At 36.8% G+C, this 12,149-nt stretch overlaps 1 protein-coding gene across 14 annotated transcripts in view; it reads left to right on the top strand.

The window, feature by feature from the left end:
* Window positions 1-12,149, top strand: part of KCNMA1 (potassium calcium-activated channel subfamily M alpha 1) — a 410,464-nt gene that overhangs the window by 358,763 nt on the left and 39,552 nt on the right. For all 14 annotated transcript variants that reach the window (XM_031062173.1, XM_031062129.1, XM_031062158.1 and 11 more), the window contains 2 exons: window positions 1,588-1,812; window positions 4,966-5,158. In XM_031062173.1, coding sequence (XP_030918033.1) covers window positions 1,588-1,812; window positions 4,966-5,158 — 418 coding nt within the window. The remainder of the gene's footprint in view (window positions 1-1,587; window positions 1,813-4,965; window positions 5,159-12,149) is intronic.

The following is a 12,149-nucleotide window of genomic DNA, read 5'->3' as shown; positions in this document are numbered from 1 at the left end:
CACAATCCACAATTTATGTCTACATTCATATCTATGCAAATTTAATGCTGTCCTTAGAGACCTCACAAGTACAAATTAGTGCATAATTTGAAGATGATGAGATTTCCCAGGTTGTCTTCTAATTGATACTTGATGATGTCCCAGTCAGAAAATAATTAATTTTTCTGCCCAAGGTCTGTTTTGGCTCTGTGACATTCCAGCAGTATCAGGTAGTTAGAAGGGATTTTTGCCATACGTGGCTGCATACAGATTTATGGAGTGATATTTTTTACATACCTGCTTTCAAGACTTGGTCTCTGTCTTGTAAAGTCCGAGTATTCCAGATGCATGGGCAGAGACATGGGACAACTTAGATGCTTCACTTGAGGATTCGCTCCTGTCTTCTGCTGTTTGAAGGGCCAAGACAACTGTCTTGGTCAAGCTGTATGAAAATCAGTGTAATTTCTCTGGACAAACTGAAAGCTCATGCATTTTTTTAACTGATGAGAAAACTTCTAATCAGAGTTCCCATTCTTCTGACATAATGAACATATCTGCTGCATATTCCAATCTTAATTGCACACCACCATGCTTCTGTAATTTAGAGAAATGACTTATACTATGGATAAGTGAGAGGAAAATTTTGCGTATTGCCACTGGTTTAGTTTTATTCATTGGCAAAACTTCTGTGTAGTGGTAGAGAGTGTACAATTTCTTGGCAATATGGTATCAGTGGTTCTCCAACTACGTGATGGAGCACTACAATGCCGAGACTGGCTCCAGAAATTAAGGTAATTTTTTCCGTGTGGCTTTATTTAATCATCTTGGTGTTTGAGTTGCCTGCTCAACTGAACTAAACAATGCTGAAATTAGTGCAAAAATTTATTCTTTCACTGAGACAAGAAGATAATTCTGGACACTGTTTGAATATTCTCCATGAGACCTTTTCCTCAGTAAGTCCAATTGGCCTGAAAGGTTAGTATTAGTCACAAACTTGCACTTGTATTTTGTTACTGAGAGAAGCTCTGTGGCATATAGTGGGCATCCACTGGAAAGCAGAGCAGTGTAGGGCATTCATGGATTGCTTCTCAGGGAAGCAGCAGCTTGTCCTTAAATAAGAGTTTTGACTCTAAGAGGTTATGGTCCCTATCTCACAAGATCTGAGTAATATCACAAAGCCCTACTAGGAACACTGGAAGCTCAACATCTTCCTTTCCAAATTGGTGTTGAAAAAACCCATCCAGTGATTTGTCAACTAGGGCATGACTTTGCACCTCTTTTCTGTAACCCTTAGCTAAACCTACAGTACTTTGTAGCCAAAGTCACAATCCACATGAATAGAAGCTTGCACAGGACCAGAATTTGGTCCAATGCTATGTCTTCCCAAATGCCAAACGAGTTGCATACAAGAACATTTTTTTTTTCTGCTGGGTACATTTAATGAAATATAAGTAAGGGTAAAATGAATAGCTGTATCAAACTACTTCTTTGTGCATGAACAATATTGACAGTTGTATTTTTCCTGGTTTTAAACTCAATATATGATTTAAGATTCCCTTTGTTTCATTTTTCCCTTGTCTTTTTGTTTTGTTTTGTTTGTTTTTTTAGACTCGAAGTGAAGCAGCGATGACAGTTTTAAGTGGGCATGTAGTCGTTTGCATATTTGGGGATGTTAAATCTGCTTTGATTGGATTAAGAAATTTAGTGATGCCATTACGAGCCAGCAACTTTCACTACCATGAACTCAAGCACATTGTGTTTGTGGGTTCACTTGAATACCTGAGAAGGGAATGGGAGACACTGCATAACTTCCCCAAGGTTTCAATCTTGCCTGTAAGTTCAAAAGCCATATTATTGATACTTTGTTATTTAGGACACCAGCTGGACAGATTCGTATTGACTTTGATCTTAGGCTTTTTTACTTTTGTCTACTTATAGGCCTGAGGACTTAGATTTTCCCTTTACTGTGTCTATGAAAACAGAGCCCTGTGAGACCTTATTAGATGTTATTTGCTGCAGTGTTTGGTTCCTCATCATCCTCATCGGATGAATTTCAGCTGCTATCAGATTTATTAGCTGTGTTTGGTATTGAACATTCACTGTAGTGCCCTGCATGGAGCTGGTTCTGATGTTGTGATTTCCCTGACAGAATGACAGTAGTTATTTATGATATTATTTATGGGTTTATACCCACAAAACCTTTGAAAAAATTACTGTTACTCTGTCAACGTAATATTTATATGTATTCATAAAGACTTCCTGTGGACTGGCCTGCTTTATAAGGAACACTGCCCTGGCATTTCGGTTCAGAGTCCTGTATGAAAGTACAGAAAAACCCTGACCCTTTTAAAATCAATGAAAAGCTCCTATTGATCTTGGTAGGCACAGCCACTAAAACTGCAAAAGCCCTTTTTCTCCTATGTATCATTATGATTCACGCATATGACCAAAATGTAGAATCAAGAGCTCCAGGACTAACAAATTAAGTCCTCCCAGCTGGTGATCTTAGGTGACCACAACTATAAATGACGCATGGGAGCCCATGGTATAAGTGAAAGAAAATGCTCAGCATGTTATATAGTAAAGTTAGTTTAGATTTTTTTAAGAATGAAAAATTATAAATTTACTAGCTCTTAGTAATTTCATTTCAGCAGTTAAAAATAAATAAATCAATGATGGATGTAACCTTAACTGAATAATTGGGAAAATAACTATAGAATGAAAGGACTGTCTTTGCTTTTTGATTAATTCAGACTGTAGGTCTTTGTTACTGTAAATGCAGTTTTAGTGTTGGCCCTTGGCATTTTTCTGTAACCTGATCCAACAGATGGTGTCACAAGATTCTCTGCTGTCACAAAAATGGTGTCAATATCAGATTTGGTCAGTTAATATCCTCCTCTTTCTGCCAATTCCTTTTAATTCCAGTCACTGTGAAGGCTAAAGACTAGAGAATCAGAATTAAATTGATAATATTGTTGAACTATCAAGCAGAATAGAATCCTGCCACTGTTTCCAGTATATAATGTTAATCCATTATTACAATATGTTTTTTCAAAGTTTTGATTCTGAATTCTGAAGAGGCATAAAATAAATGTACATCAGCTTTACTTTCCCCAGTTTACACCAAAATTCAGAATAGCTTTAGATTAATTTTTACTTGAACAGCTTAAATATTTAGTTGATGGAACTTTAAAAACACAGAAATTTATAAAGGAATTGTATCGGACATAGTAATCAAGGGTGCTGAAGACCACACAGACTTCACTCCTGTTACTTCCATTTTTTTTTTGCAGCCTATCTGGTTCAAAATGGTGATATAAAATTAAAATATCTGATGTAATTACACTAATTTTAAAATGTACTTAAGGGTCTGAGATTATACTTGTAGGAACCTGTCAAAGGGAGACCACTTTCATACTTCCCTGTACTTTGGTTCACAAGGTAAAACTTGCTGCTGATATCTGGTGGAGATGTGGTTACAGCTGAATATGAAAACATTTGTTCTAGTTTAAAAAAAAAAGTGGAATTTAAAGTCTGTATTACAAGATGCCTTTAAGCTGCTGAGTAAACTCTTAAAAAGTAGGCAAATGCCAATTTTAAATATCCTCAGGCAGCCTTAATTCTGTCCCTTTGCATAAAATCATTAGGAGTGAGCCTTTAATTAATTACATGATTGCATATTATTTTTCCCCACAGGAACCCTGCTTCACTTGGTGCACAGTACAGGCACAAAGGGCAGGATTAAGGTGGCTGGAATAATCATATTCTAACTTTGGAGCAGTTTATAATGAAATCATATCTGTTTGATACATACTGCTTTTCACAAGGTTTTTTGCCTCAAATTATTGAAAATTACGTGGAATAATTAAACTGGCAAACACCGAATAAGAATTGAGCTCTTCCTTCACTGTGTGCATTTTAAATTCACTTTTGCATTGAGTACTCTCAGTGGAGTTCGGGAGGTATTCACCATGAATGATCAGGAGATGGAAGACCAGGGTCTTGACTTGATTTTATGAAAATCACTGCATGACACTGGGACAGTTATGTCCCCTCATCATTGGGGTCTTTGGGTACCAATCCATGTGAGGCAGCAGAGTAGAATCTAGTTTCCATTGAAAAAAAAAAGGAGTATATTTCCTGGACCTTGCAGCCCCTGTGATGTAGACTTAATATTTTAATATTTTGTAACTACAGTTGTGGACTTTTGAATGTGAAAGGCAAGTGTATTTTAAACAAAAAATATCATGTTAAGTGTCATATCTCAGCTTTGTTAACTATGAAAAAAATCCACAGGCTACCACAGCATTTCATTTTAATGATTCCGTTCTCTGATTGAGGATTGTGGAACAGGGAATGTTGCACAAGCTGTGCCCATTAGGATAAAGTCCTGTTTCTGTTTCAAAAGGTTTAATCACACAGCTTTGAAGCTCAGTGTGTTTTCCTTCTAGAAGCACCAAAAGCATGCTTCGAAAAGGATTAACCTTTTCTGTGTATTGCTTTAGGTAGAAAAAAATAGCTTTGTCCTGATTGCATTTCAAATGTGCAGGACACGTAATGCTTTCCTGTTTAAATTGCTGTTCTTTTGCCCAAGACCATTGTGGCTTGGTAGTAGATAAATAGACATTTAAAACACCCCCCCTGTTATATTCAGAGAGCCAGAGGTTGCCACATGATAGCAGCTTAAATCAAGACAATTTCAAGTCACCGATGAGATGCAGAATGCTGGCATTATTCCTGTTTCTTGTTTGTTAGTAATAGCTTGACTGAGTATTGAGACTGAACCTAAAATGCTGCCATCAGCACCAACTACCCTTTAGATTAGCACACATCTCCTATTCCCTGGCACATAGTTAGACCAGCTTAATGTCAGAGCATAAAAAAGATACTTGTTAAATAATTTCCCAAAGCTCCTTCTCAATCTTTAATTTGTTTTTCTTTTTTTCCCCTCTCCTGCACCCCCCTTTTCTCCTCGCTGTGCCGAAGGGTACGCCATTAAGTCGGGCTGATTTAAGGGCTGTCAACATCAACCTCTGCGACATGTGCGTTATCCTGTCAGCCAATCAGAATAATATTGATGATGCTTCGCTGCAGGACAAGGAATGCATCTTGGCGTCACTCAACATCAAATCTATGCAGTTTGATGACAGCATTGGGGTCTTGCAGGCTAATTCCCAAGGTAAGGACTGCCCTATAATACTTCTCTGCAGTGCCTACAGGGGACAGGACCTGGCAGGAAGAATATCCCTCACTCAGTAATTCAAAGAGCCCTACATCAGCTTGCTTGACAGTTAAACCTGCTGATTGGTATGATGGCTTTTAAAGGGACAGTCACATAGTTTCTCTGCTACATCACAGAGCACATCTTTCAGAGGAAAAATGAATGAACATGAAACTGGCATTTTTTTCTCATGTTGAAATTTTCCTAGATAATGTATAAAAACGTCGTTTTCTCACTGTGGCTTCCTTTACAGGATGAGTTGCTGTTATATAACCAGTGATAACTTCAGTTACTCTTTGAAATACCTGAATTGTGTCTAAAAAATTTATTTTTATGCAAAACACATTGACACTACAGAGAAAATGCAAGTTTTAGTAACACAAGCTAAAAAGTAAAATAAAAACAACAAGAACTTTTAATTTTCTTTACAGCTTTGGTACCTTCTTGCTCAAGAAGCCACAGAGAATTAACTCAAGGCTGATTTCTTCCCATGGTTTGACATGCACTCATCCCATTTAAGAACATTGAACAAAATCTTTCAATCTTTCCTGAGAGTAGGGGACTGATTCATATGTTGCCAAAGGCTATTTTACACCATCTGTGCCTGTGCAAAGCAGCTGCAAAGCAGTCATAAGCACCCTGGCAAAGACCATCAGTGTAAAAACAATCATCTTCCCATCCCTGAAGGGTCTTGCAGCTTATGCAGCTGAAGTCCTACCTTTGATAAACCTATTAAGTGCAGCAGTAAATATTCCCTCTGGATCTAGTTCTGCTGTAAATGTAGGTGGAAAGGATTGTGCTTTGGTCTGCAGCTTCCCCGTGAGCCTGATCTAGAGATAGTTTTCCCTCAAGGACTGTGAGAACTAAGATTAAGTTCAGATTTTCCTCTTTACAGTCTAATCAGGAAATAGGAATTAGATGCCAAAAATCAGAGGTTGCAGTGTAACTTCTTGAATATAGAAACTTGAACATAGAAAATTCTTTCTTAGAATCAGCAATAAAATTCTGGAATTCAATACTTGAATTAAATTGTACCAGGAAGCTAAAAGTTTGAACTTTTCAGAGTCAAATTGGACAGTTTTCTGGATAAGAAGTAGGTTTAGAGAAGAGAAGGAAGAAACTGATTGTTTTCAATCCCATGAGTGTTGAAAGTTTCAAATCTGTGGTCTGGAAATAACACAACCCCAAATATTTTAGAGTTCTTTCCTCACAAATTTGTGAGGCCAACTTGCTCACGGTCTGATAGCTTGTAGTCATGATCAGGAAACTCATTGCAGAAGTGGAAGACAGGCACGGAGGTTCCTTGTTTTGCTGGTTTAGCCTTGGGATCTGAAATTCTGTATCTCAAAACTAAATCTGTACTTCCACTACCAGGCTAATGGCTATTCTTTGATGAATCTCTCTGTCTCCTATCACACACATAATTAAAATAATCAAGAATCTCTTCTTGAGCACAGTCAGTCTGAGAGAATTTTCTCTCTTTGCTTAGAAGTTAGAGACATTTCCAGCACTTGACTGTTTTATTTTACCTCTGGGAGTACACAGGGTCACACCATCCCTCAGTGAGGATAGAGAAACCTGTCAATATCCAGTCTTGTGCGCCACATGAACACCTGTCATTTTTTACTCTCTATCCTTGGAGGTATTCAAGACCTCACTGTGTAAAGCTCAAAGCTGATCTGACCTCATAGTTGACCCTGCTTAGAGCAGGAAATAAGACCAGAGACGCTCCAATGTCCTTTCCAGACTGAATTGTTCTGTGACTCTCTAATACCCAGGTTGCTGCTACAGCAATAGTCCCTGTAGGTCAGGAAGTGTTCACTGGCCATAGTCCAAATCCCTTTAGCCCTTTTAAATGTTGCTGATGCAGAGAAGCAGAGGAATGATAGGTGAGCACATTTTTAGAAATTTTTGACTTTTCTTCAGGTAAATATCGGACTGCATGTTAAAAAATTAAAGGTGACTCTTTCCGTAGCTGTTCTGGGGAAACAGGGCATAACATAAGGCAGGTAACCAGCAGCCTATTTTAATTGGAAGCACTGAATAAGGAGGGGTTCTTGCAAGCCCAGTTGCTTCAGAAAACAATTATCTTCGCAGTAAATTCTCTGTTTATGAAATCCACAACTCCTGAATTAGTTCTGCTCCTTTCAGTAACATAAATTTTCGTGAAAGATGTTGAATAAAATGATTAGGCTGTCAGAAGCACTTAGAATCAGTGGATAGCACAAACTTTGCTGGAAATTATATGCAATGTGACATTTTTGTCTCTGAAATGCAGCTTTAACATACGGTGGACATAACTATCATGGCAATTACATAAAGTAGGTGATTCAACTTTTTGCTGGTCAGCAAGCAGGGTATTAGAACAAACTCACAGATTCTTACTGGCAATTAAGTACCTTTATTTATAGAGCAAGTTGTCATTTTACATTTGTGTATTGCTTGACATACTTAACACATTGTCTGGTACAAATTTGCAGTATTGCCCATCTGAGTTTTTCTAGATCTTAATGCATGATTTTGGATTAAGACATCCTCATCAACATCATGCTTGGATCTTCTGTGTTACTCTTTTATGTTACTTCTGTTACTGATCATCAGAAATACTGACATTAGAAAATATGGAGGTGTGGCAGGAGGTCAGTTGAACTGTGACAGGGTGTTGAAAAGAAAAGAAATAAAACAAAATATGTGAGCAGTCTAAGAAATATATGGGCTGAGCTGCAAGATTTTTGGTGAGGTATTTAGCAGTATGACCATACCTTTGCTATTCCGGTTAAATAAATAGTATTATATATGTATAATTATGTAGTCGGTAAGCGATGGAATCTCATATGAAAACCTGATATATAATTCATGTTTACATTTCTGAAAAAAAATGCAATCATTTAATTGATAAGTTATTGAATATACAAGGATCTTTCTAGTTTGTATCTGTGATTGTTTAATTTCAGCTTTAGGCAAAAGGTGACACCAGAACAAGGAGGGTGCCATAAAACCAGGATGCGAATTTATTTAACCATCAGATAAGCCATAATTGTTGGCAAGTGTTGAAGTACAGGCCTATATCTGTAACTCCTTGCTTTAAGTTGGTAGCAGGAAGAGAATCTGCACATTTTGGGATTTCATTCCCTTTTTCTTAGAGCTTCATCCTCATCACCTGCTTTAACACCAAAGTCACTCTCAGTCCTAGGCATATAAAAATGTATCTCTCTATCCATCCAAACATGCCCTTTCCAGCCAGAGATGTGGCTTTGAAACAGAACCCAGATGCAATCTGAGAGGAAGGATCTTGTAGAAGGAGTAGGTGGGTGGACATATGACAGCATAGTTTGCTGAAAGGGAAATTTCTATAACAATAGGGCTAGCAATTCCCAATGGATTAAGTTAACTGCTGAAAAATCAGCTATGAATTAATCTGGTTTGCATCAACAATTTTCTCACTACTAGTGCCAGATGAACTTAAAACACATACAGCCATTCTCATACAGAAACGAAGACTTGATAGTACTTCCTTATGGTGTTATAATATCCCTAGGTTTTTGAACTGGTTAACAGTAATTATCTATTATCTGGACCTTCTGTAAGCAGTACAGCAACATTTTTGTCCTCTGGCTTGCCCATCTTGTGTTGTGACTGATCCTGCCAGAATTGCATCTCATCCAAGCACAGCGCTCTGCCTCAACCTTCCACAGAATAAAAATCCAACTCAAAGTTCCAAGACACAGGAAAAAAAATCATAATCTGGACCAGAGCTACAAATGACCTAGCATATCCAGAGGGGATGGCAGTAAACTATCTAAGTTGTCAAATCTATGTTCATCATCAGCTGTCTGGCAACATACGACCAGATGCATGGCTACACAGAACTATGTGTGCAAACAACCTGTCTTCCTTAGGAAGAAAAGCTTACTAACAGTTTTGAAAGGATTTTCTGGTCTCCTTTATATAAAATGTATACTTCTACTCAAAAAGAACAAGAAAATCGTTCAAATTAAACCTGTGCTGTTGGACGTTCTCACGTTGAAAGTGTTCCTAGGGCTGTCTGCATTGATCGTTTCAAAGCTGACTGGGCAGCTCTGTAGGCTTGCTAGAGGTTAGGGCTGCAGACTCTAATGTCCTGAAAATGAGTTTTGGAAATCATCCCGGCAGTTCATTGCCTTTGGGAGACCTAGAACCTAGATTCCAAGGACAAAAAGGCCAAAATGTATCCCACTGAAGCTGCAGCACACTATTGTTTCATTAAGATATCTAGATTTTGAAGTACAAAATGCTGTAAAGTGAGAACTTGGCCCACCTCTTCACAAAATTATTTATAAACTCAACCTTATTTTTGACAAGGAAGCCCTGTGTTTTTCTTGATTACCTTTTATGGATCTTGACTGATTGTCTTCCTAGTAAGATCTGTAAAGAGGTGTGTGTTTGTGTTGGAGAAAAAGGTCACCCCTGAGTACTGGAGATTGCTTTTTATTGTCCTTTCTGTTTCTCATTCTGTTCCCTCTAACAGAAATTAAGATTATTTCATCAAGAATTATTTTGGAGAGCAGACCAGAGAATATTAGATCCATAGTTCATAACATGTGCTCCTCAGTCACAACATTTTTCCAAAGCACTCGAGAGGACTGAATATGTATGTGATGGGTTCTGCCTTGGCTGTAAAGCTGGGAGACCTCCCATAATTTTCCTTTCCTTCATTTTGTTGACATTTCCATCCTTTCTTCTTCAAGTATCATCCATTGACTATTCCTATTTAGTTTTATCATGCTTCTTGGTTTTTTCTTGGAGTCCTGCTTTGTGGGGATTTTACTTGTTATTTTATCCACCAGATGAACATGGCCCAACACAAAATATTTATCTTCAGTTGTAACTAAAGCTGCTATTTGGCTTTCTTCCCAAAACCCAGAAAGACAATTATAACCTAACTGTTTAGAGATTTATAAATACTGTACCAGAGTAGCCTCTGGGTAGTAACTTTAGATATCCAACTCAATAATTTTCTTTTATTGGATAGTGATTTAGAGCTTATTTTGAGTCCTATATAGTAAGAGCAGTACATTTCATTAAAAAACACTTACTAAACAATAAGGAAAAGTGATCTTATAGCTCCAAGCAGGTCTAAAGTACAGAAAGGGGAGGCTGTATAGTAACATTTTGTCCACAGACATTCTAAGACAGATCACAGTACAGCAGTGTAGACATATTTCTGCAAAGTAACGATTGCAGCTGTTTTCTGAATGACTTCAACTTACGAGAATTTTCCCTAGGAACACTATTTCAACGCATGAGAGATATTTTTAGGGCCTTCATTTACAGTTCTCATAATAGATCCTCCAACAAGAAAGAATAAAGAGAAGAACATAAAGATTGGATGAACTCCTGGGTAATGTATTTCACACATCATGGCGGGATTATTCTGGGGAAAATCCTATAAAATCAAGTAAACATACTCAGAATTTTACACACTGACTTCCAAGTGTAACAAATTGCACAAGGTAAAATAGCCCTGTACAAGTTTAATTTCATTTGATCCAGTTCCTTTAAAAATCACTTATGACTTTATTGTCATCTTTTGTTGGAGCTGTCTTAAACTTTGATTGAAAGGACCGGAACAGACAGAGTTTCTTTAGACTTATTTCACAATCTGGTAACTAATTCTTGTATCATTGCAAAGTTTTATGAACTTAGTCTCACAATTTGCTGCAAGAAATTCATTAATAAATGAATTTGAGATCTGCTTTCCATTGAGATTGCAGATAATATATTCTTTTCCACTTCTACCAATCAATAAATCTTGATTGATTTATTTCTGAAATGTTAGCAAAAGGCAGAACAACCATATTATTGGGATTGAAAATGAGAGAAAATTCTTAAATAAGAGGAAGGGATAAATACTGTCTAAAGTGCTTTGTTAGCAATGGTTTTTGCCCTTTTTTGGAGGTAAATATTTCAATGCTGTTAGAGAAAACTCTTTATAAATTCAAAGCAATTTTTATTCCTGAAGGAGAGGGGGTTTAGTGAATGTTGACTCATACCTTTTATTTTATAGTCATAAGGTTTAAAGTTAATATTTCAGAATATAGGCCTGGATGATCATAGATGAAGTTAATTTTTAGGCTTTTGTGGAATTCAGTATTCTGTGGCAACTCCAACACTGTTTCCTATGTTTAATTTGTTATATTTAATAAAAACATAGGAATAAAGAATCTTTTTTTTAAATGCAGAAAATCAAAGTCTATTTAGCTGCACTAAATAATTGCAGAATTTAAGGAGCTACTTAACCTCTTTAGAAAGCTTATAAGTAAATGTAGAATGTTAAATGTAGATGTAATATTAAAAATAAATAAGTGAATAGTACTGGCAGAAAGTGAAAGATTTGGGGTAGTTTTTAAAAGTGAGCTATGACATTAGCTTTATTCTTTTCAACCCTTAGATTCCTACGTGTCTTTGTATATCAATGTCTTTTAGACTGCAGAATGCTTGTTATACTTAAAGCTAGCTCATAATTACCTAATTCATACACATGTTTTGAAAGATACTCTCCAAGACAGTATCGATCCTATCAGTCACATTTTCAAAAATGGTTTTTTGCATTATCATCAGGGTTATTGCTTTGTGGCATTGATAGTTTAGTGTAGGAGTTAACACCCAGTTAAGGATGTTTTTATATTGGGTTCTGAATGTTCCTTTTGTTAGCATCAGTTGTTGCAATAATAGTAATAACCCAGTTAACAAAATTTTCTACTTGGTTGAGTGATTATTTTTTAGCTAACTGAATTTTAGGTGGTTGTAGTTTGGTTTCATTAGCCCTTTTTAGAACAAAGGCTGACCATCCTAATTAATGAAGTTAATAACTGAAAAATGAGATAAGGGCCAGACATGTCCCATATCACCATTTACTCACAAAAAAATAGTCCAATTTTTGAAGATCTGGTCCCTATGATAAATAACT

The sequence above is a fragment of the Geospiza fortis genome, unplaced genomic scaffold, assembly GCF_000277835.1.
Source record: "Geospiza fortis unplaced genomic scaffold, GeoFor_1.0 scaffold130, whole genome shotgun sequence".
Taxonomy (NCBI): Eukaryota; Metazoa; Chordata; class Aves; order Passeriformes; family Thraupidae; genus Geospiza; species Geospiza fortis.
The sequence above is the reverse complement of the archived record's forward strand: the minus strand, read 5'-3'. Positions and strand labels throughout refer to the sequence as shown.